General features: G+C 36.5%; 1 protein-coding gene across 1 annotated transcript in view; it reads left to right on the top strand.

The window, feature by feature from the left end:
* Positions 1-26,848, top strand: part of LOC129572900 (leucine-rich repeat-containing G-protein coupled receptor 5-like) — a 54,210-nt gene that overhangs the window by 15,849 nt on the left and 11,513 nt on the right. Inside the window, exons 3-6 of the mRNA XM_055453014.1 lie at positions 20,840-22,409; positions 22,493-22,564; positions 22,778-22,921; positions 26,500-26,643. Of these exons, the coding sequence (XP_055308989.1) occupies positions 21,901-22,409; positions 22,493-22,564; positions 22,778-22,921; positions 26,500-26,643 (869 nt within the window). The 5' untranslated portion in view covers positions 20,840-21,900. The remainder of the gene's footprint in view (positions 1-20,839; positions 22,410-22,492; positions 22,565-22,777; positions 22,922-26,499; positions 26,644-26,848) is intronic.

Genomic DNA, 26,848 nt, shown 5'->3' with positions numbered 1-26,848 from the left:
TGCAACACAATCGACAAGGTTTTATATTAAGTGACTCGTTGTTTTTTCTCTTTTCGCAACAAGAATTGGATCGTTGAGTTGCCTGTCTGCCATTTATTTGACGTCATTTCGATGAACAACTGCCTCAAGTCCCATTTATGGATGTCTGCACTTCAGTATCAACTATTAGACTCCAACAAATCACAGATAATCGCCTGCATTGACCACTTAACTCCCGTCAATCATTTCGATTCAATAAAAATTTTAAATCAATTTTTTTGGTCATCGTCGTCGTCGTCATCGAATGAAAAATGACAGCCGTTTTTCTTTTAATAAATTATGCGCATAAATGACAAAACCAGACCAATGACTTCATTATATAATATTTATTGAGCGTGTAATTTGAGCAAAACTAATAGCTATTAATAATGATAATGTTCGATACAAAGCAAAGAATGGCCACAGACATAAATACACACAATATCCAGACTTTCACCAAACATGCCTTGATTAGACAATTGCACACGAAATTGATACGTCATTCCATTCGAGATAAATCAAACAATGCCCATCACTTAATGAACTGGAACATGATATTGGATCGACTTAATTTCCCGAGAAGAACGTTTACGCTGGATATCAGAATCCAGTTAGTGCTCCATATTACATGCGTATTTATACTCGATGCCGAAATCAAATTTACATTACACTAGAAACAAAACAGAGGACACAACTTTCACAAGAAATACCACATGAAGATGGGTCAACAGAGCAAGACGATCGAAGAGAATCTTGATATTTCATGCCGTGAGTCAAAAGTACATGGATAAAGCTCTTGAGGTTGGGTTGTAAACAAATTTTGATTTTAAGACATTTTTCGGCCATAAACGGACATGAAGAAACTTCTTGAGCAAGCAACTGAAGCAATTGTCAAGTGTTTTACTTGTGACCTTCCAATCCTTAAATATTGGATGATTTTTTCATGAAAATCGAGACATCCGATGGAAAAAGATATTTTTTTTTGAGTTTTTGCAGAAAAACCCATTTGCCGCAAGAGAGACTAGTAAGAAAAAGTTGCAATTTCAAGCAAAAAAAATCGACTGGTCCATCGTTATTTTTCATTTTCCGGTCTCATCACCTCTGTTCTTGTCGGTAGGGAGGCTATTTTCGAAATTGTTCACTGTTCAGCCTAGAAACATAAAAGTGAAAAAAGGAAAAGCTAAAAAAAGGATATCGAAATTCAAATTTGTCGCCTGTGCTTACGCCAACCACGATTGTGTCGCTGTTTAAGGACGTCCGTTTTCCTGTGTAAGCTATGCACCTTTGGCTTACAACGGTTCATATTTTCCACGTATTTCCTTTTCTAATCAATGGAATTCCATCTAAAATACACCACTAAAATTACCAAAAAAAAACGGAATTACTGAACGTTTGAAAGCCAACCAAATAAACGGCAGCATGAAAAAAAAACTCACAAAACCCAAGGAAAAATCGTTGGAAATCTTTCTGTTTGCATGTAATACAGTAAATACAGTAAATACAATAAATAGTCGAATTATCGCCTAGGTTTTTATACGTTAGCTGTAAATTATGTGTACTTTCAGTTAAATTAGAAGTTTGGCCAAATATTTATGCCATTTACTTCAGGCTACACATTCTTGGAATTGCACTGAATGACGCTGGCTTTGCGATATGATCCAATGAATTGTGCGTATAATATTTTGTGAATGTAGAACGGGTTATACGAAAACCGCATTTACGATGGATGTGTGAATGCGAAGAACGCCAAACCAAAAGTGAAAAGTGTGTAGTGGGGAGAACTGAAACAAGTAGCAAGAAGGAAAGATCAAAAACGAGAGCAAGAGCGAGAGAGGAAGAGAATGAAAGATAAATGAGAATAGAAAAGAGTGAAGCGAGAAGTTTCTCCTCTAGTAGAGAGAAGCGACTAATGTGATACGGAGTACCAAGCACCGAATACTACGACGGGCGAAGCAGAGAGCAAAGAGTAAAAGCGATGAGCAAGGAGCAAGTTGTATTTAAGCAAAAACTGTTTATTAACCCTACACACATCTCATACAAGATGTTTTTCCTATTTTCTATGTTATCTCTACATTTTTTCCCTTTCATCTGGTGTGCCTGGTTCATTTTTTTTGATCCCTCTCAATTCGGTATGCCTCATCATATGGCCGATAGGCATATCGTCATAATTGAGAAGAAAAATGAGATTGATGTGTGAAAATGTGCGGTGTTGAATATGTGTGAAAAAAGTTTCACTGCGTATAGTGAAGGAGGAGGAAAAAAAATGTTTGTGGAAGACATCACTACACAAAAAGGAGTGAGAGTTTAAAGGAGTTGTTTTGCCACTTTTCCTCATAAAAGCCACATGAGGAAAAAGCATATATAAATGGAATATTTTTCTTCTGTCCACATTTCCGCTTTTTATGAATGACATACATATTTTGGTCTTGTTTTTGTGCGTTTGGTTGCTGTTGATAAAGCCAGTGTGTTGTTTTTTTCGTCAGTCGTTTGTTGTGAATTGAGAGTTTGTCATGTAGAAAGCAACGCTCTCCCGAAAATATGATTATGACATTTTGATTCATTCAGTTTGATGCTTGTTGGGTGTGTTTTTCATTAATTTTCGGTTAGATTTCGAAGGGGGCCTTAAGATTGATGTTTATGATGTGCCGGCTTTCCATTTTCTTTCTCACTAAAACAAGCCGTCGGCATTTCAGCTTGTGTAAACGAAAGAGGAAAAAAGAAACTTGGGCCATTTCTGTTGGTTCAGTATATTGTTCAGTCGTGCTTGGCGCTCGCGGAAAACGTGCAGCGTTTCTGTTTTCCCTCTCCTCAATGCGGATAATCGTCCGAGAGATTCCAACAAACGATTGTGTCAGACGAGAATGACAAAAAAATATTTTATAAATGATAAGGCGATTGTTGTCATTGAGTTTTCGTGACTTTCCATATAAGCAATGAATATCCGCGATTTTCTCAGTACAAAAAGGTTTTTCTGGCACGACTTTGACTGTGGTTTTCTGGAATCATGTGGGTGGATTTGGGTATGGTTTTTATTTATCACGACGTTTGCCGCGTTCGACGTGCCCACCATAAACAAAGCTAATTGATTCCGTGCCAAAAGATAAATGTTTGTCAATTAGTGATCGCACATAATAATTAATCATTTACAATTCAATCAGACAAACACATCTAAATTGGCCCATCGAAAAAAAAAACACAATTTTGCCTCAACATCGCAATCAAATCGAAATCATTGAAATGTCACAGCCAATGAAAAATACACATTGGAATCAATCCCAATTGAATGGACCCATCGCTAAAATAAAAAAACAAGGCAATTTGAATAGATGCACAAATTGATGCCGTAATGAATGAGAATCAACAATTTTTTGCTCCTCTCCTTCGGCCGTTTTCAATCATCAATTACATAGGCAACACTCAAATGCCATCGCAACAAAACTTTTGTGTTTTTTTTCTGGCTCGTTTATGTCACATCAAATCGAAAACACTTCACTCTTGAAAACACACTTTTTCTCGCATAAATTGACAAACTGTCTTTTTTCTCCCTCTCTCTCTGTGTCCTTCTCCCTATCTCTCTGTGTCTCTCTTCCTCTCTCTCATTTTCGTTGACAACATTTACATTTCAGCAGAAGAGTCTCGGGAAGAAACATTCTCGGTCATGTAAATTGTTTGTGCTTTTTTTTTCAGTTTGCCATTGAAATGCCGTGTTTTTTCGTCTCCTTCTCAAAAACATTACATTTTTTCATGTCAAAACACGAGTATATGGGAAATTATTTTCCTAATTTTCCTATTTTCGATGATTCATGTTCGAATTCGTCCGAATGATGAAAAAAAGCATTACCGAAACGCATGAGTGAGTTATAAATAGCCGGAATTGGACGAGAGTCTTTATGTGCAATGCAAAAAAGCAATGAAGCGTCGACTGCAGATAATGACACACACAGCACAGCACAGTGATGAAAAGTGGAGCGTGGGCGCGCGCGTGTGTGTGTACGTGGAATCGTTACGATATGAATGCTTGTAATGCGTGCCACGATAGAACCCGTAATGACTTTACGCATATTGAATAATAAAATTGTGTATTTAGCACATACACACACATAACAGCAACACTTTATCAATAAAATGGATGATTCAAACATATAAAATCGTTGAATTATTATGAAAAAAAAAAATTAATCGAGCGAAAAATGGAAAAGAGAAGAAGAGAAGAAATATCTGTATTCCACTTGAGTTTTGAGATTTTTCCGATACACTATGAAAAATGAATTTTGTTCTTCGTTTGCAAATTTGCGAGGTGAACGTTTCTGTTTCACTCTTAAAATTGTGTGGATTTTGATAAATTGTGAAATGAATTTCATTCGATGGACGGGTGTGGGGGTATTATGAAACAGAAGGTATCATCCGGAGGCGATATAATGGACTAAATGGCTAACGGCGTGAATAGACGAAATCATACCATTTCAACCCCAAAAAACCAATTGCCCAAAGCAATCACATATTATGCGATGCCTCCAATTATAACCGATATTTTTATCGGCTGTGGCAATGTGGTTTTGTCAGAATTCTCTGATTGAACTTCGCTCCAAATGAATGGAAACTAGAATAAAATCGTCAAAATGAACATCAATGCAATAAATATAACCGGTCATACGGAGCCTATGTCATTTTCTCTCTCTCTCTCTCTCTCTCTCTCTCTCTCTCTCTCTCGCACACGCATTTGTGAACACCAAATTTGTGTGCAAAGATTGTTGCATTGGAAAACCATAAATTCTGTCAACGCTTCGGCTCTTACCTTTCGCATTGAACTCTTTAGTATCCGCCATCGACATAGAATAGGCGTTTAGAATCCATTGCGCGTTGGTCACATAAATTGGATAATATAGTAATCTTGTGTGTTGGAAAATCCAAAAACAGACAAATTACACTAAAATGTGTGTCATTGAACAGTGTGTGCCTTCTGGTGCTGATCAACGCAAACAATGTCTTTTGTGGCAATGGACTATCGCAAAACGGCATACGATGAAATGTCTTTGGAATCGAGTTTTATTGCGATTACCATTCAATTCCGGAGCTTTGAACAATATTTGGTTTGTATTGAACATTCAGCACAATATATCAAAAAGTATTTCGAGCAAGTATTTGCTAAAGTTCATGGCTGGATTAGGACAGAGAAATAGCAGATTGTTTTTTTCTTCTCCCTCTCGTAATTGTATTTTCCTGTTATTTTTCTTTTTCAAATTGCATTTATCTAAAGATAAGGGTTTTTAGTGTTGTACATCTGCCCAAAAGATATACATTAGCTTTTACATCAATACGATAATCTTTAATTTCGTGAATTCGATGCCACACAGAATCGGTGGAATGTTTTCGGAACATCAATATTAGCCAAACCGGGGATTTTGCCCGAAATCTAGCAAGAAAATCGCATTTTTTTTTCTCGACTGAAAAACAATTTACGATCCCTGTAACATCCGCAACAGTGAAAATTTTATCCATTAAAAATCAGCATTTGCGGCATATTTTTCACCAGTGTTGTTAGATAGGCTGGACAATTGTCTTCTTTTGCATAAGCTGGCTTAAGCCAACACAAATTATACAGCTGTCAAATGACGTCAAACGTATTTAAACGCATCCATTGCTTATGGTTGGCTTACGCTTACATTCTGCATAAACCAGTGAATGGACTACGTATGCCATTCCATCACTGTTCGCGTATGCCATTCCATCACTGTTTTTCACATTATCTTCCTTTCTTTTCTCATTTCTCTCTCACTCTCCGATTTTATTCTTTCTTCTTTCCTTTTTCTCCTTCTCTCTTTTTCTCTCTCACTCTCTCACTCTCACTCGCTTAGTCGTTCAATCTCTTCTCCTCTCCTCTGTCCTCTATCTTCTTCTCTGTCCTCTGTTCCCTGTCCTCTGCTCCTTTTCCAATATTGCTTCAGCCATTTTTCGCGATTATTCCTCCATTTCAGTTAATTTTCTGGTCAGCGACCACAATCCGAGTCATAAAGCTGCTGTAAAAACATCGGCCCGATAAGTTATGATATCAATTAATTCTGGCAGCAAAATATGTGTGGAAATTTACAAAAATTCGCCTCACTAAACACACACACACAGCCGCTCGTTCCATGTTGCGGATCGAAATTGAAAACCGAAATAACAAATTAAAAAAAAATTAAATGAAACAATAAAAAAAGAGACGCGAAAAATTGTATGTTAAGTAAGATTATGTGGTGATTAAAAGCAAATGACTCAATTAAAAGTGAAACAAATAATTGCGGATAAAATGAGCAGATTATTCATTTATCGTTAATGAAGCGCAGCGAGTGAGCGCGCGCACTTTTGATAGCGATGAGGTGATGAGACATATGAACGTTTCGAACGCGCGCGCTGAAAAATGTGCCCCATTTTAAAATACAAAGAGGATCGCGCTTTGAGCCCGGAATGCAAAATAATTTATTCTGTTGAACTCGGGGTTTCAGTGTCAATTAAATATTTGAGATAAGTGCTTCTTAAATTCAGTGACTGTGTGTACAAAATGTGTGTGTGTGTGCTGGTTCTCTCATTTGCCCGGTCGTTTATTTTATCTTGCCAACACTTTCTTCTGTATCGTTGCGTTTTACCCAACTAAAAATCATGACTTAACCCAAGTGTGTGTGCGCGCTCGCATCATCTTCCTCGGCGAACAAGATAACATAGAACGAATGTGCCATCGCAATGCATTTAAACAATAACAGAAATTAAAATTAAACACTATCACGAAGTATCAGCATTTTCCCTCGTTTTCATATCGTCGCACATCGCATTCGCTGAACGGGCATACGAAAACCAGAAAATGATGAAAATCTGCAAATGTAGTGCGATTGCGCTTCGTCGCCCTTCTTGCATCTTGCCGCCACATTTCAATGGCAATTTCACATAGAAAGAGAGAGAGAGAGAGAGAGAGAGAGAAGTTTACCGCTTGGCATTGCGTTACACAATTTGTTGAAAATAAAACGATTATTCAGTATTCTTCACAATCCCAACTTTTGCGAAAACTTTGTTATACACAAACATTACCCTGGAGCGCGCGCGCTCGCGCTCGCACACGCACGGCCATTTCGTGTTGCTGTTTGCATGGTAAAAATGCATAAGCACGATACACTTTGATGGCATCGCACATGAGTTTGTATAACACAAGTTAAACGAAGTGACACCAACTTAAACATGTAACGAACAGCAACCCAAACACATGCACACAAACGCACACACACACACACTCACACATCGTAACGTGCATAATGTGTGTGCTACTTGAATTTGTTTTGGTGTAATATTGCTATATATCTATCCATACTATATATTGACAGTAACCAAATGCAAACACGCTCCGTCGACGGTGAACAACAACAACATTGTCGACATACATTTTAATCTGTTTAGTAGACATGGTTCTCAAGAATGCCTTTACTTTTTCATATTTGGTATTCTATGTCAGACGCCGTTCAATTTTCACTGACTCTCACATCATGACGCGCCGCGCGCGCTCCACATTTTTATCATTTTTCAAACATTTAACCATAACAGCTGATTACGTTATATGAATATTAGGTTACTATAGCATGAGTCATACTTACCACATAATATACCGTATCTCTCTCATTCTCATCCTCTCTATCCTTTTCTTCCACTCTTTCGATAACTCGTCGTTCATCCCTGTGTCATTGTCGCGCCATAATCGTATTTACTTAACAGCCAATGGATTTTGAGTCACAACTTTGTAATCCACAAATTGAACAATCATATTGTACAATTTTCGGTGCTGAATCGATTTGCTTGTGGCTTCAAATTTCTACACTTGAGATATGGAGCAGAAAAATACGAATGCGAACGGATAATTCGATGAAATGATACGAAAATACTCATTACACTTACACGAAAAGTAACGACGCGCGTGTGTCTCCCCGTCGTACATACTGAATATGGATCAAATAACAGTTCTCATAACGAACATTTTAAGGCTGTAATTGCCCCCATTTATTGAGCTGGAAACCCTAATATCATTTTAGACGGTTATTTACCAGATCATCTATTTGGGTCTTGAAATCGTCTCGAAAATGTCTAAAAAAATGCTTTGAATTGTTTTTTATTCGGTCCCAAAAGTGTTAAAATTGAAAGTGAATTTTTTTGAGTTCAATGTTATTTCGAATTATGATACAAATTTGGATATAGTTCATTTCCGAATGAAAATTTGAAGGCGATTGGTATGTCCTTTATTTTGAAGATTTTTTATTAATTTTGAAGATGTACCGATATTTAAGCATTTCTCAAGAAAGCTACTCAGAGTTTGAGTATTCGCAACTCGAGTGGTTCTTCCTTTTATCAGAATAAATTAGAACGAAAACTCAAAGCTTTTACCTCCAGAAATTTTATTAGGTTCAAATCTGTTTAACATTTTCGGAATGTGCTACAAAAAGAGTCATTTTTTGGTCATCCGTGCTGTATTTTATCTGAAAGAGAGAGAGAATCTCCCATTGTTTTCAATTACATCGTTCATTGTTGAACTCTCTACAAAGTCACCTTGATGCCTCCTACTGCATTAAACATACAATTTTTCCACAAAATTGGCTGAAATTGCCCAAGTAATCATCCATCTAACTTAACACAGAAAACTCGGTAAAATTTTGAAAACTCTCTTTCTGTGTAAATAAAAAGGCTTGAGCAAATAGAAAAATGCGTGCGTATGTGTGTGTGAAAAGAGAGAGTCGACAATAGTTTCGCTCCATTTGGTTTTTGTTCTAGCATCTGTAGGAAAGCGATTTCCTTATAATTTGCATGTAATTTAAAGTAAATTGTTCATCACATTTGAACGTTGATGATGTTTTCGCCGCACCGGCGACCGAGACGACAATGAAATGGAGAAAAACGCGCGGTGTTGCTAGCACAAACACAACAGCGTTCGCGATCATCTCGGAAACGTGTTCGTCATTGACGTTGCTTGGTTGTAGTTATTTTTTTTGTGTTGTTGTTGTTGGTAATAAATGAAATAAGCAAATAAGTAAGCATCATCGACATGAAGGGGTTATCTAGGGGTTTCACGCAAACTCGAAGGCCGAAGATTTTACTAAATAGCTGGAAATAAAACCATTTTATGTGTAAACTATAGATCAAATAAAAAAACTTCTTTCGAAGTAATTCCTCGTGACGAAAGCGAACACAAAACAGCTGATATCAATTTTAAAAAATCATTACGGAGCGATTCTGAAATTAGTTGGAAGAATGCAAAAAAAGCAAATCCAAATCGCTCCGGAATGATTTTTTAAAATTGATATCAGCTGTTTTGTATTCGCTTTCGTCACGAGGAATTACTTCGAAAAAAGTTTTTTTATTTGATATCAGATGTTTTGTACCCGAATTTTTTTTTCAACAAAACCAACTAACACTTAACAAACACAAAGTGGTGTGTATTGAGCCAAAGAAAATGAAACATGAAATGTTGTAGTTAAAAACCAGCATTGTCACCTTTTTGAATAAAGCGAAATCAGCGCATAGGTGGGAAAGCAGACTTTGGAGCGTGTGGACTCGAGTTCGAGTCGCACGCCGAAGGAAAAAAAAATTAATTTTTTTTTTCGTTTAAAAAAATTTGGTTTCTGGACAGACAGATGAAATTACATTTTGTTTTGATGAAATTACATATCGCTTTTATACTAAGAAACTATCACATGTTTAGTTTTTTCATGATGATTTTTTTTTATTTTGATTTTGATTGTTTCATGAAAAGTACTTTTTTGTGTTTTTTGTTGATTGCGTGGAATAAAAAGACTTGGTGAAGGGCTGGTATCTGAAGGAATTTTATTTATCTGAACGTAAATTCACTTTGGTTTTGATTTTGCCCTTATTCACGGCAACAAAAATGAGTTTTAGTCGATTTTTGTCGATTCTTCCAGATTTTGAACGATCCTGAGGATCCACCAAAACCCACTTCCAGAACATAATTTTCAAGGTGAATGTTGGAATATTTCAAAATAATATGGATTTTGGTGAATCCCAGAGAATGTGAGAGAAAAGAGAGAAATATTGAAATTTTAGATGAATTGTAAGTTGCGTGAAACCCCTAGGGGGTTATAAAGGAAAAGAACGGAGAGGGCGGCTAGAGGAATTTAGCGATGAGGAAAATTAAATCACACTGTAGAACGGTGGTTTTGCCCTTAATGCGCTAGACAGATAAGAGCCACTTTGCATATTTATCAAATTACCTATATCACAATTAACATCAAAGTAGCAGAAATTGTGGAAAATTCCCATGAATAAAGCGATTTTTGGTATTTGGTTAATGTTTATCAAATGCAAAAAGTATATGATTCAACACACTTAACAGCAACACCCGATTCGTTATCATAAATTGCAGCTCTCACACACATATTTATGGAGAAAATTGCCATTGCTACCACTGCTGCTGTTGCTATTACGCGTATTGGTTGGGTGTTTTACATGCAAGCGACATCACTGCATTCAGATTCCGCATGAATTGAAAATAATCGTGTTTCACATGTGTCTTTTTGACTCATGCTCTGGCGTTCTGGCTAGTGTTTTGTGTCATTGTTGCATTGTCTCTTCCTCTATATTGTGTGGCGTGCGAGCGATAGAGAGTGAGCGAGTCCGTCACTATATTGCACAAATTTCGATTTGGTATTGGTTTTTTCGGTGACCCAATTTTGTCTCGCGAATGCACAGTCAACAAATGGCTATTTGAAATAGCTGCACAATAAAAATCATTAGTTATTCATATTGCAAACGAAAATTGCAATTTAATACACATGCAGCTAGAGCCAGATAGGGAGAGAGAGAGAGACAGAGAGACAGAGAAAAAAAAGAGCGAATAGTGCTTAGCCACGATTATCCAGATTTGGTTTGGCCAAATCAGACGAAACACGATTTCCAAATACGAAACATGTGCTGCTGGCATCGTATCAAACCCTCACACTTTCGGTTTGCATTTAATAGATTTTACGACTAACCCCAAAAACCGAATAAAATATATGCACAAAATGATAGCATTTTTGTTTCGTTCTTTCGTTTTGGTTGGTGAATGAATTGCGCGTTTCAGTTGCATCAGGGAGGGGAAAAATTGAAGCGAATAAAAACCTTACAATTAAACGCTGTGCAAATTCATGGCACACAGTTTTGAACGAAGTAAAAACGAATTTTTATTGAGACCAAATCAAAATACGAAAAAAAGATACGAATGAAAAAAAAACGGTTCGTTTGTTATTTCACGCTCGTGATTCACAGCAATAAATCGAATTCGCGCGCAATTTTCTTTCTTTCTAGTTCACACACGCGTACAGATGCATTTATATAGATAAACATATAGAATGAATAAATTCATCATCGTATGCAACATAATATTATCGTTGTTTACTACAGTAAACAAACTAATTTATAGTGACAAGTGCATTTCAATGTTATAACTTTTACGGCACAGTAAAGCAAATAATGACAACAACGACGATGACGATGATTTTGTACTCACAAGTCTCTCCGTCTCATATGCATAACTTTTCACTTTGATATACTTGAGCATCTTTTCTCCGGAAATAATTCACAGCGAACACTTACTACGTGTCGAAATTGAAGAAGGAAGGAAGGCGACGAAAGAAATAGTCAGAGAAGATGTAACCGAAAAAGAAGAGAGAAGGAATGAAAAGCAGGAAGAAAGACAGATATCATTGTCACTAAACCACAAATTACACCGCAAACAACTGGTACACAATAATTGAAGTGCGAAAATATTTGGACGGTCTTGATGTTATGATTTCATTTGACGATGTTTTTACACATGTTCATGGTGTCATGAATCGTATTGACACGTGCGAACAGCGCACCTAGTTATTCAAAAATAGAAGGTTACCACGAGATCAAGTAGTAGAAACGATGCTTTGTAATCTGTATTTGGAACTTTCAGATAGTTAAAAAGATCATCAAATTTCTATTCGATTTCGGTTTCCCTGGTTTGAACTTTGAAAGCATTGAAAAAGCAGAAAAGTAAAGGACACAAGTGTGAGATGAGTTTCAGTTTGAAATAAGTTGGAAAAAGTAAGCATTTTCTATTAAATAAGAACGTTTTTTGTGAAAAATTAATGATGTCATCGAAAAACAAGTGAAATAGATACCTACGTATCTTAAATTATCCAAATGATTTGTAGTTGCTGTGTCAATCTGACGATTTGCACATAAGTGGGACGATAGAGCAGCAATAGGAAGAGAAATAGGAAGAAGAAGAGAAGGAGCGAGATATAGGAGATGTTAGGTAAATAGAGGAAGACAAAGTGAGATAGAAAGTGCTGTATACATATACACTCTGTGAGCATGCACAGATAAAGTGAAAGAGACATAAAAATGGTCATTTCAAAGTGTTTAAGACTTTGTGTTCATTAGGAAAACATCACTTGATTTTTCAATTAGAACTTGTACTGCAAATATTTTGCTCAGCAAAATTGAGTAGTTAAAATTTTAATGAGTATTTTCGAAAGAAAATCTGCAAAGTTTACATTTAAAAGATGAAAAACATTCGCTCAAAATGTGTTTGCACAAGAACAGTCTCCGTCGACGAAGAATATAAAAAAGAATATTCTCCTAGTCAATGTAATTCACTTTGTGAAAGGATAATAGAAAGAAAATACTCCAACAAATGAATTTGTTAATAGAAAAATCTGAACGATTTTTTTTTCTCTTTGGTTGAGATAATTCAATTGCACTGTTTTCATATTCAATTAAAGCAATTCCTTAAGTGAAAAAGTCCGTTTCGGCATTTGACTTGGTTCAAGTAATTAAAAGTTGCTTTTCTTTGTTCAACAAAACCGAATCGAACGAAAGAAGAAAAAAAAACCAAACAAAACGAACACAGTTTAATTGAAACTGACCGCGCGGTGAATGTACGTGTCAAGTCTAATGTGTACATGGTCAGTGTAATAAAATATTGCGATACAGTCAACATGACACATATAATTTGGCATTAATATTCCGGTCTGAATCGAGCCAGAAAACTCGTTTCAAATAACTTATTAGATAGAGTGCAGGCATGGGAGAGCGAGAGACAGAGAGGGAGAAGTAATATTTATTTTGGGACGTCACATGGCGATGCTATGAAAGATATTAAATTTTTCTCGGGAAAAATGTGCAGAGCGTGTAGTTGCGAATTTTCACTTTTGAATTTTGCCAAAATGGACCACAATTAAAGCCAACGATGATGCAAATAGAATTGCCTCCAAGTCCGCAGAGTTAGAGAGCGAGGCGGTTCATGTCGACAATGGGAGTTTAGGTCGCGTATTGTATAGAAAAAAATATGCGATGCGTCATGCTATGTGTACGAGTCAACGAGTCAACGAGTCAACGAGCATGTTAAATAAAAATTCCACGAATGATTACTTTGTGGAAATGAGAATGACGAGAATGAATTTAATTCAAGAATGAGATGTCAAAAATGTATGTGTCGGTATTTTTTTTAATCCAAACTTGTTAGCGTCTGTGTGCTATAAATCACCAAAAACTCTCACCCATATTTTTATATTATCTGCTCATAAAAACCGTATGTTTTGCATTAAATAACATTGGATCAAGAGATTTTTTTTCGGCCAATTAAAGAGACCCAGCTTCAGAATGGCAGCATGGTGTGTTGTGACCGGATGACAAGCATAAAATTGCTTACATAAGCTTTTAGCTCATCCGATTCGTTGTATTCGATGCAATCTCAAAAGCCCGCATACAAGCAAGACAACCAAGAGGGGAGACGCACACATACAAAAAAATTGCACATTTCATCATATTTCCGTCGTATTTCACAAACAATGAAAACAATTTTCGCTTTATTTTAAGTTTGGTATTAAAAAAAATGCTCGGCTTTTTTATGACTGTCGGACGGGGGGCCCGCCCGCCAGCACCAGGAAAAACGAAACAATAAAAAAAGAAAGTCAAGTCGTTGGTGATTTTAAAATGTGATACTTTTATTGTCGCGCCACAAAGAGAGAAAGAGAGTGAGACAGAGAGCGACACCTAAAGAATCGACACCCTCAAATGAACAATAAAACCGGGTGTTTAACGATGAGAATCGACTTAGCATTATTGCCCAACACCATGCAGCCATTGACGACGCGGCGACACAAAAATCGGAAATGAATGGAAATAAATATCCATTGCGTTGGACAATTTTTTGTTGTTTTTGTTGCTCTCTTCGTTATTGTTGTTTTATTTTGGCTTTATTTTCACAGTCAATGACAGATAGCTGAGGATATATGCTGAGCATAGATACTCAGCAAGCTGAGATTGGTACATTTAGATTTTGTGACTTCCCTGCCATGCAAATTCATGTGATGAATTTATGACAGAAAATTTCATGGAAAGCATCGAAAAATGTGTACCAGATTCATCTTATCACATGAATTTGCATGACAGGGAAGTCACAAAATCTAAATGTACCAATCTCAGCTTGCTGAGTATCTATGCTCAGCATATATCTTCAGCTATCTGTAATTGACTGTATTTTCATTTCTGGCATTGGCTTTTTAGCATTCCAAACTCGTATTCTTAATGGAACTGTGTATTTATCGATAGTCGAGTATTTTTGTGCTCATGCCGCTTGACGCTTAAACGGGCATGACGCTAAATCTATTGTTATGGTGATGTGTAAAGTATTTCGTTCATTATTATTTGCTTGTTAAATGTTTTTTTTCTTCGTCTACTCTATCGTTTGCGTTTCGTTCCGTTCATAGACGAATTTTGCGCAGCACACCAAAAAGATTGTTTTCGTCGAAATTCCTCGAAATTCGATTGTACTTAAAGCTTATCGTTTGATATGTATAGGACGATCAATAGAGGGTATTTTTCCTCAATTCATTGGGGAACTTAAAATACTCCTCATCCAACTTCATACATCATTCGCTGTAATACCATCAACTATTATTTATCAAAGCCGAACACTGCGATAACTTCACTTTCTGTTTTTTTTCGCTCCCGTTCTATATCTCTCTGTGTTCGAAATCATTCATGGCTTCATTGCACACATATTACATCAATTGGACTTCTTGCAATGAAACTTAACACACAGCAAAGTTAAGAAGAAAAAAATCGGTGAAATACTATCCAATAAGAACAGTTGAACCGATCGACCGAGAACGAAAACTTTCTATCGAATGAAGAACAGTAGAAAAACACACACAGTAGCACACATTGGATGCGCATATCACTGTCCCGCATATGAACACAATCGTTTTTATCATCATGTGATTTTGGATAAATGTATAAACATGCAGCACCGATATGAACATCGAGATAGATAGATAGAGAGAAAAAAACACACGAACACAGTCAACTATCCCCCACAAAACTTCGGGAATTATTTTATTTATATGTTTTTTCATCACTCGTCGTTCAAAGCTCATTTTGCAAATTGGATTCAGTAGTTTCGCTTGGAATATATATTAGAAACGTTGCGATACATGTATAGAAAATGATTTTTATGTGATTTTCCAAACATCACATATATAAACACACAGAGAGGGAACAGAGGAACACATTCGAGGAATTGAGAAAATTAAAGAAAATATTTTGGGATTATTATATGATTTTAGAGATATTCGATTTCAGATGGCATAATTTATTGGATAGGCGTTTGGGGTGGGAAGCGAAATTGTAGTAACTTCATGTGAAATATGAATCGATAAATCGTTTTGAGTGTGGCTTATAACAGATATTTTGACGCAGAAAATGGTTAATACCGGATTATACAATTCGATTTGAATAACAAAGACCCAGTTGAAAAATGGCTTTTCGCACTGACTTGATTTGGCTGATGCGTTTTTCACTCCCATACCGATTTCGTAAAAGATAATCATTTTGAATTGAAATAATTTATTCGAGAGAAAAATGCATCAGCGAAACAGCAGACGAGAAAATACATCCAACACATCCGCCGGATAAATGTAAAAAATGGATTAAAATTGAAAGAAAAAAAAATCACGATTTTCATTTTAATCTGAGAAATTCTTTTGCTATATGAATTTCATCCGAAAAAAAATCCCTCTCTCAATTCCTTTGACGATTCAAATGGTGGAAACTTGCAATCGTGTAAATTTTCACTGGGAGAAAATCAATTTGATTTTATTTGATCAACAAAAACCTCAAGCAATTTAATGAAATTGTTTGTGTTGTGAGTGGATTTTGCTGCTTGATTGAAATGTGTTTATGTATCTGACTGGCAATCTATTTTGGAATCATGTCAAAAAAAAAACATGTCAAGTTGCAAGGCAATATAGTGGGAATGAAATGTGGGCGGTTTTCATAAAAATTGCATGCATATGCATGAACATTATTCTCTTTTTTCTGCTGAATCCGAACCATCGAAAATCATATCACTAAAATATGACGCACCGACGAATATTAGTTTGCTAAAGTGAATGAAATAAAGTTTTGTGCATACATTTGGGTTTGTTGACTTTTCTGCTTAACCCTTTGATGCACAATTTTTTGTTTTTGAATTGTTTTGATATATGTTTTGTGCCACGATAAATAGAGAAAGACCTCATACTTAGATTTTTGAAAAATTGCGTATTTGTCGAGAAAATCGGAAAAGAGTAAAAAGTGTCAAATCACTATAAAAGCTTGAAAAAATTAAATTTCATAAAACTAATGATGCAGAAAGTCAAATTGATGTGTTTTGGTCCTAAGAGTCCCAATTTGACAATTGAAAAGAATCTACAAACCCACAAGATAAGAGGAGGAAAAATGTGGAATTCTGCTAAAATTTCGCATTTTTTTTTACAGCAGTACATGAACAGAAAAAACTTTCCATTCAGCTAACCAATTGTAGCCTGTATACAGGCTTTACTTTATAAAGTATCAAATGAAAGCTAGTTCGATTCCCTCCATTTGTTTCCAAACAAGAATGCACAAATATTTAGTGGTTTCATAGCTATAGCGTCTGGCGTATCTGGTTACTTTAGGATCACAGGGTTAAGTTTTATAATATATATGAAACCGAATTTCGTACAATTTTCATTTACCAGTAATGTACCACCGAAACCACCATGCTCGACTCTTTTTTTTCTGCTTCTTCTGCCACATGGTGAAAACGAGAAAACTTTGGAATGGAATAGACGACTGTCGACAGTTTTGGATAAGCCAAAAATTTCATTTTCGATAAAAGCGTGCCATGACTGGCACTGAGTATCGCTTAAAAAGAAATCAAAATTCAATTTCGGTGCATTTATTTGACTGATTCAAAGCTGAGCTATGAATTATGGGCTGGTTTGACCTTGGAGTGCTGGCCAAAAATCACATCCGTTTGAAGGAAAGACAGAGAGAGAGAGAGAGAGGAAGAGGGAGAGATGTGCATGTATTTGATTTACGACTAACAAATGTAGATTGCTCTGGTTTGTTTTGATTTCAGATCGTCATAATTCATTTCGAGGGATTTGATGCTATTATGGGAATTAAGTGATATCCAAACGCGTCAGCACATAAGCCATTGAATTTATTTATGTTGCGGAATATAGATTTAACCAGTTGTTGTCACGCATATATATATATATATATATATATATATATCCTAGTCGATTGAATGAGTCGCCCGTAATTTTCTCCATTATCATATTAGTGGGATTGTGCCAATCGGATGATTACTAATTGCTAACATAACATTATTATCATCATTTGCACATGTTCATGCTGAACAATAAAAATCGATTTGTGCACACACACACAAACACACTCCCACCCACCACTTGGCTATCTCTTTGCATTCGAATCGTGGGTGAAGCTTAAGGGCTTTGAATTGAATACATTACTTCAAATTAAGCGACGTTAAATCGTTCGTACACGACAAAAAAGACAATGAAAATCCATGTAAATCACTCGTCACAACTGCGGAGCCTGCGGTGAAATAGGAACATTATTCAGTTCATTGAAAATATTTGTACATCATTGAGAATCATGAACAACACAGTGAAGCGCAATGGTAATATATTCAGCAAATCCAAAACTGTTCAGAGTTCAGTTTGCATTGATTTTATCCGTATCGAAAGATCACTGACTTGAACCATGAATGACGTTTAAAATGTCATTTCTGACAAATGCCATTTCCAACATTTGGATTAACCTTATGATGAAAGCATTTACTTATACCTCCAAATTATACCGTATAGATGCCGTTAGAGTATTCGTAGCTGGGTATTTTCCATTTACAGCGCACTTTGTTGATCATGAAGTTCTTTGGGCGAAAATAAAAGTTTATTTTAAGCTATTTTGAATGGAAATAAGCGAACTCATGATATTACTCATGGGACGGAATTTCAAGCATGGGAAATGAAAAGTTCAACTCCAGAAGGAAAAGAAAAGTCTTTCGAGTTTCATTGTGGATACGGATTCTAGAGTTTCATTGATGTTTTTGCTTCTTTGTTCTATTTTTGGGCGCCGAAAATACATACTCCACCATTTTTTTCCTCATCAGCAACAAATTGATAAAATCATATAATTAAACCGCGAAAATTGGTGCAATTAGTCAGCGCGCACGCCCGTCATTCGGCAGAATTTCGGTTACACCCTGTTCATCAAATGATTGGAATCTTTCTAGTAAAAATTCCGGCTATGTGCTACATTATATTCACCGAAATAGTTGGCATTTTGGCGTTTTGTGTTATGCGAATCGACGTTTCAGCTTCAAGTGAAACAAACACAAAGGACGAATCGGTTTTAATTCGTTGTTCCACTTGAAACGATGGCCTCATTCCATAGCCACGCCAAAACTAATGCAAACGTTCCGTTAATCCCGAAAAATACTTGAGTAAATTAACTTGGAGTGTGCGAGAGAGTGTGAGTGAGTTTTCCGACAAGAAGTTGAACTTATTGACGCAGAAATTAATGAATATTCGCATCGGATGTGCGGAGGAGAACACGAGCGTCATTTGCATTGCGTGTCAATAAGAACAACAACGGATGTCTGTCAAGAGAGTTTCTCGCTGATTGACAGCATCGATAAAAAGCTGCCAACATATTTTCCTTTCGTTCGACATTTTTTTTAACACAAAATATAATTGAATGGGTGCCATGTTCAACAAGCAAGGCAACTGCCGCCATTTCTGCCGTCTGCCGTGGCTGTGACGCAGAAATAGTTTTAATAACACCGAGACGACCATAATTAAATAGGTCACATCTCGCAAGGAACGCAGCAAACATTCTTGTTGAACAATCGCTGTCCGTATTAAAATAATCCTTTCTTCTACTTTTCGTTGCTCATTTTCGTCGCCCTTTCTCTGGCAAAATGCAGTCAACATTAATTTATATCTGCCGTTCGTAACATCAAGCATATTTGTAGGATATCAACATTTTCTGGACGTAATTAGTTTTTTTTAATAGACTCGTTTTTTTCACTCTCTCTCTCTCTCTCTCTCTCTCTCTCTCTCTCTCTCTCTCTCTCTTTCTCTCTCTCTCTATGTGTGTGTGTGTTTGCGTGGACCATTTGCATTTTATAAAATGTTCTACGGAAACTCGTCCTACTCGACGAGACAAATAGTTTCGAAACAATTATGTTCGCTACTTAAATTTTATGGCTCTCTATTGTATGCCAAACGGATTGATGATGCTACTACGACTACTGTTTAATGCCACCGCTGCTTCTGATGCGTCTGTTGCTGCTGCTGCTGCACAAGTGCCACCACTAAAAATTCAGCCAAAGTATCCCATCGAAATTGACTATGGTCATTGTTATGGCGTCGCAGCTTTCTCTCTCTCTCTCTCTCTCTCTCTCTCTCTCTCTCTCTCTCTCACCCTCTCCAAGTGTCGTATAATCCAATTAATTCGAACGAGCGCAAACAAAGTGAAATAAATTATATTAAATTGCAATACACACAGAGAGCCAAAGGGCCGCGTTTTGGCATATAATCGTTAGGTTTTAAGTGACATTTTCCAGTTGACTCGATTAAAATGTGATTGGTTTTAAGGCGAAAAATCGCACTTTTTATGACGATTTTTTCTCATTTGATTTTTTTTTGTTCGCTTTGCAATTTAATTTAAGTTTTTATACTCTTCGCACTATGTTTGTGCTCAAGCCTCTTTTTAATTCATTCCAATTATTTCATTTTTTTTATTCGAGTTTTTTTCTCTTTCTTAAATCACGCAGTGACGAGACTTACTCAATATAACTGAGTCAATAGCCCATGGAGGTTACATTTCAAGCTTTTTTAAGCCAAATAACTCTGTTTCTTTTTAAATCTTTTTCCGTTTTTCTCTGATATTTTCTTCTTTGTCGAATTTCTCATTTTTTCCACTTTTTTCAAATATTCTAATATTAAATTTCAATTTATTGTCACCTCATTCCATTGCTATCGTTCAAATTTCAATTTATCATCCACATCAAAGAAGAAAACACAGTTTTTTGTACTCTGTTTGCATTGATTCTTTTCATTCGGCCCTCAGCATGTTATTTCGTGTTATAAATTCATGCATTTAATATGATAAACATTTTATTTATCTCATAACAAATCTCAATACGAAAAGAATGTGTGAACATCTCTATACCGACCGAATGCTTTTACATATATGGTGTGCCGCAAAACACATGTGTTGCCGATTTTATTTTCGATACGCCGACAAAGTGTGTATCCGATGTTATGGTTTTATGCTTTTCCCATGCAAAATGTTGTGCCGGATAAAATTAAGATTTATTGCACTCTCGTTAATTTTAATCACATCGTAATGCATGTTCATTCATATCAATTTCATAATATGTATTTTATGAGTACTCTTGTTGTTGTTTGCCTTTGACAATGTCTCTCTTTTCTTTTCGCAGATATGGGCACTAATCTGATTTTGGATATTTCAACGCCGCCAATGCCGCTTAACACTGCCATTTGTTACAGTTTATGCCGTTAAATGCAAATAACTAACAATAGAGAAGATAGCACCACCATCGAGACCAAGTACAAAATATACGAGTAAAAGTGGTGAAAAAGGAATTTTCACGAATTAAACGAGAGAAGAAAACATTTGAACGAAAGGGGTAAAGAGGAGAAAAGAGAAGAAGAAAAAGCCCAAAACGCGAAGGAAACGTGAAAGTGTAGGAAAGCAGAGGGAAAGGTGAAGTCGACAGAGAAAACAGAAAGAAAAGACTAAACGAGTGGCACAGAGCAAATGTAAAAAGAATGTGAGAGAAAGAGCAAAAGGAAGAATAAGAGCAAAAAAAACTACAGAGATTGAGAAATAGCGTTGAAGATCGAAAAGTCGAACGAGTTGAAGGAAAAAACAGCGGAAGAACGAAATGCCGATTTTAGCTCCATCAAGAGTGTGAGTGAGTAAAAAGTTGTGTGCGAAAATATTTGTGTTACCAAAAAAGGAAACAACAACACAACGAAATAACAAACTGAGTGGTGAACGTTCGAAATACGGTGTAATCAATCTTGTCCGTAAACAGTTTGACGACAAACTTAGTTTAACAAGTTTCAAAAAGAATTGTTCAGTCAAGCGTAATCAAATACAACGGGGCAAACAATTGGAAAAGCCTTGGAGAAAATGGTGGAGACTCGTGCAAATGCACGCTTCATACGTTTCGCGTAGTGTGAATTTGAGTGAAATTAATCAAGACGGCGGAAATCGTCACGGAAGCAATTTTTGGCCATTTTCTTCGATTCCCGCTTCATTCTTTTTGGTGTGTAAAACAAATATGAATGCTTTGGTTGCGAGCATTTTTGGGCAATATTTCATTCGGCGCAGCATCATCATATTAATAAAGTGAAATAACAGACACACAGACACACACACACACACACAGACACACACACACAGACACACACACACCCAAGTGTGTGGGGCCGAAGAAGCGATTTATCCAAATAATTTAAACTTGGGTTTGGCATGGGATGGGTGAGAGGACTTTGCGTCCTGCTCACCATAAGCGTCAATGTTGGCGTTCGAATGGCAGTTGAACCGACGGCTTCATCAATGCCAACATCGGTGTCGAGGTCAACTCATCCGTTCGAAACGAGCACCAAATACCAGCCATTTCAATCAACCAAAACAGCAACGCCGGCTACTACAACAACAACAACAACAACGACGACGACTACAACGCAAATAACAACAACGACACAACGGACGCACAAAACCATCACCACCAAAGCGAAACATTCAATGAGCGAATCGGTGGTGATTCTACCACCAAATTCAGAACGACAAGCTAAAGATGCTTACGACAAAGCACTGGAACAGTTTGATTCGTATGGTGTTTCAACGCGACAAATGTGCGCAGTGTGGGAAAAACGCGGCTGCCAATGCTCCGGTTCCATCGAAGAACTAACCTTATCATGTCGAGCCATCGGCTTGAACGAAACACCAACCGAGCTACCAAAGAATTTAATCAAACTGTAAGTTTTACATTTCCAATGACAGCAACATTTTCGCTATTTTCGTTTTTAATGGGATTTTTCCATCACATACACTCACACAGGGATCTTGGTAACAACAACATTACGACGCTGCCAAAAAAATCCTTCGAAGCTGTACCTCATTTAGAAGAACTGTAAGCTCATTACAATTTCTCTTTAGATTTCGATTGGAGGAGGGACTTTTCCTTGATTTTTTTCATTTCTCTAATTAGCTTTATTTTCCATGGCAATTTTTATACAATTCCATTATTAATAATTACAAATCGTAATTTACGATGAATGGAATTGAAAATTTATTTTTTGTTCTTGATCAAAATTAAACTAAGTCCCATTTTCTTTGATTTCAGCATACTATCCGACAATAGTTTATTACATATTGATTCAGATGCATTTATAGGATTAAATAAACTAAAACGTTTATCATTACATAATTGTGGCCTTTCTGCTGTACCCGGAAAAGCTTTAAACCATCTCAAAAATTTGAATGCATTGTAAGTATTTTGAATGCCGATTTTTCTCGTTTTCAATTCAACTGCATTGGTTTTAAAAGGAAATATGCACAGTTATTTTGCTGCAATGCCAATCCCGTGCGCAAAAGTATTTTTAATTCGAATTCTAGCCTTAATTTTCAATCTATGACTTTCCAAGCCCATCGACGAATTTAGAATCGAATGTCCTTATATTTGCAAGTAGAATACAATTTTTTTTACAGTGAGCTCGATTTAAGCCGCTTAAATGTTTGCAGCAACTTGAATGTCCAAAGATCGAGAATTGTCTGTAAATATCGAAAACCTACGCTCAAAGCCGAATTCATGGCAGAAATCGAACTCATGGCTCAAGTGTTGCGATAGATTTGATTTTTTTCACTTTTTAGCTCGCCACTCAGAAGTGAGAATATTTCCAAACATATCCAAAGTACTATATTGAAGCTTGAGTTGAATTTTAACCCTCAATCGCTCACCCGGGTCTGGCCAGACCTTTTTCGTTTTTGATCGTTAATTTAACACATTTCTAGTTTAGCTAGCGACTTGAGTTTTAAGTTACCTGCCTAAAATTTCATTGGCTATCGATCTAACAAAAGATCCATTAAAAAAGACCTTAAAAAGGATGAAATAAGGATATACAAAAACTACACCTTCGATCGCTCACCTCGGGTCTGGCTGGACCCCTATGTATTTGTATGCATTTGTATGGGAATAAGGTATGCATGCCATCTCATTTTTCACGAGACTGATAAAAGATAAGTGATATCTGTCTTCAGCAAAGTTATAGAGCAGGTCAAGTACTACAATTTATTTCAGTTCACCATCTCCTTATCTCTTGTAAGTGATAACTGTCTTCGACAAAGTGGTGGGGCAGATAAAGTACTACAACTTTACCCAGAGCATAAATTCGTTGTCTCTTATCAGTTGCGCGAAACACCGCGAAAAACGTAAGATATCTCTTATCATTTTTCGCGGAACTGATAAGAGATAAGGAGATGGCGAATAGAAAAAAATTGTATAACTTGACCCGCTTAATAACTTTGCTGAAGACAGTTATCACTTATCTTTTATTAGTCTCATGAAAAATAAGATGGCATGCATACCTTATTCCCATACAAATGTATACAAATACATAGGGGTCCAGCCAGACCCGAGGTGAGCGATCTAAGGATTTTAAATATGTGAATGAAGGAGGGTAAAACCAATCCGCTTTGCCAAAACTTGTGCTTTCGAACTGGAGCTTTACGCATAATCGGATTGCGTTTTTCGGAATTTCTAATTTTGAGTTTTCATCATTCATGTTTTAAATGCTTCATCATGTATTTTATTTCCGTATTTAGCTCAAACTTTAAGCACAAAATTCCGCGCACATATACACATTTTCAACTTTGTAACCCCACACACAAATTTTCAACAGATATCAAACATATTTCAGTCGATTTACACGCATAAACAAGAGCGAGACAATATTCTGCAAATGGTTCAATTTGGCTCGATTGAAAGTGTAGCATTTAGATACCAGCAAGTCGTTTTATTTCAGTTATTATAGTCACATTAATCTATAAATAAGTGGGGGTGAAAAAGCTTTCCATGAACAAAGAACACCATTCATTTCACCGCCGAAATGTGTGTGTTGTACCACCACCGCAAGCACACGTTGTGTCTGAAGCAACAAAAATCACAAAGCATTTAAATAGACGCAGTCTCTCTCTCTATTGTATTGTCGCTGAGATGATTGTGATGATAGCGTCGGGAGTGATTTAACCGATTCAATCTGTTGTGTATCTCAATGTTTTGTTTGGGTTTCAAACTCTTTCTTATGACTTGTTTTAAACTCGATTCGACTCAAATCGGGTGGTTGCTTGCAAAGGAAAAAGCACTTGAACACACAGAAACATATACAGCGCACAACACACACTCAAAGCACAGTGAGCTTGAAATGAAATCAGAGAAAACAATTGAACAAGAGCAATGAAACTGATTACCAGACATATAAGACAAGTATTAAAATGATATGAGAGGTGAAAAGTGCGTGTAAACTTACACGCAACACATTTAATTTTTATGTGTATGTTGCCATAAAATGACATCTAAATCGACGCGAAATGGCTAATTCGTCCCATACGGCTACTTTCGTTCGGGTAACACAATCATATGAGCATTGCCATCGTGGAACGATTACAGCAATTCGACGAGAGGGAGAAAAAAACAACACTCACGAGATGCTTTTGACCAAATCATGGTTAGTAATCAGCAAAAGGAACGATTTTCGTGTCGACAATAACACTCGAATGTGGTACAGAAGTAGAAACAAAAGATGGAGAAAAAAGAAATAAAAAAGAATTGCAGACGACGAAATTTGCACTAAAGACATAATTGCATCGAATGTACGCTCCGATTATCGTCTTGGTCGTTATGACTTTTCATGACGCAGCGACGAGAAGAATTCTCAACAATTAGTTTGATTCAATAAAATGCTCTAAAATTACTCGCATCCAAAGAAAAATTAAATTCATTTGCCCTTCGAGGCAAACTCTTTTACCAGGTCACATTCACACACACACACACACACAAACACATAACGTGAGCTTTGTTATCGGATCACCGCTTTGAAAACGACTTTCATTGCTAATTAAATAAAGAAACCAGCGAGAAAAATGCAGTTAAAAAAGTCGTAATCAATTGTTATTTTCTACTCGGGAGAATTTTTGAAAAATATCAACGATTTTCATAGGTTTGTCAACGATTGACGGAAATACTTGGCAATTTGTAGGAAGAAAAACTCTTATAATTGGCTTTTGTCGCTGAAACGCTATTTAACTTGACGTAAATATTTGAGTCTTCTCAAAGCAACGGATTTCCTTTGCGGTTGATAACAATACACTGTTTTGTAATGAAAAATCCTTTTGGCGTTTTTGGCTACAAAGTACTCTTTTGCCACTCAAGCTCTCTCTCTCTCACTTACTCGCTTCACTCTGAAGTACTTGCGTTTCTTTTGCTTTTCGGAAACTTTTCTGTTTCGTTCCATGTTTGCCACCGAATTGTTCCGGTAGTGGTTTTGTATTGTTGAACATTCAACATAAACTGACTTGTTGACGGAGAGAAACGAAGAAATGGGGCGCAATAAACAGCATATGCAGCAGAGCAATTCAATCAAAATTCTGGATAGCGTGTCCCCATGCAGAAAATATGATAGGATGAAAAATGTCTTACAGGACGGTAGTGGTGGTGGTGGTAGACAGTTGTTCTGTGATAAAAGTCATCGAGTCGCTTTCGCTCACTCTCTCTCTGACAGAGAGTCTCTGTCTCATGCAACAAAACAAATAAATTCGTGCAATCTTTGCTCAACTTCGTCATAACTCAGATGTAAGATAAACGATTTTTATTGGCAACTTTTTGTATATGTTATTTATTCATTCGAATTTATCACATAAATGCCATTCTCCTCTTCAAGTGCTTTGCTCGTTGGATACGAGGGGGGGTTAAAAGAGCCTTTGCTTGAAATCACTTGAACATAAAGATGTGTAATCATGAATTTATTCTGATGTTTTTATTGTATCTCATTGCTTCGATCGATGTGCTAGACAACTAGACAATAATGCAGTTATGCATTTTGACGGTATTTCCTTGGCGCAACTGAAGAGTCTACGGGCACTTCGACTCGAAGGAAATATGCTACAACGGGTGCCAACCGAAATATTGACCGGCTTACCAACACTAGAAATATTGTGAGTTTATCTTTCACTGCTTGTTTCATTGTTCCCGAATTGATATATTCCTCATTCCAATCCAAAAAATTCGAAATTGTTTCTGTTTTCATTGCATTTCTCGTGTTTTTTCCCTTTATGAAAATTCGTTATCTTCTCTCTCTCCACTGTGTGTTTTTCGTTTTGGTTTGTGTTCCGGGGGGGGGGGGGCCTCGATTGGGACATG

The sequence above is a fragment of the Sitodiplosis mosellana genome, unplaced genomic scaffold (assembly GCF_009176505.1).
Source record: "Sitodiplosis mosellana isolate CC-2019 unplaced genomic scaffold, AAFC_SMos_1.0 Smas_scaffold_5712, whole genome shotgun sequence".
Lineage (NCBI taxonomy): Eukaryota > Metazoa > Arthropoda > Insecta > Diptera > Cecidomyiidae > Sitodiplosis > Sitodiplosis mosellana.
Note: the sequence above shows the minus strand (reverse complement) of the source record. Positions and strands in the feature narration are given on the sequence as shown.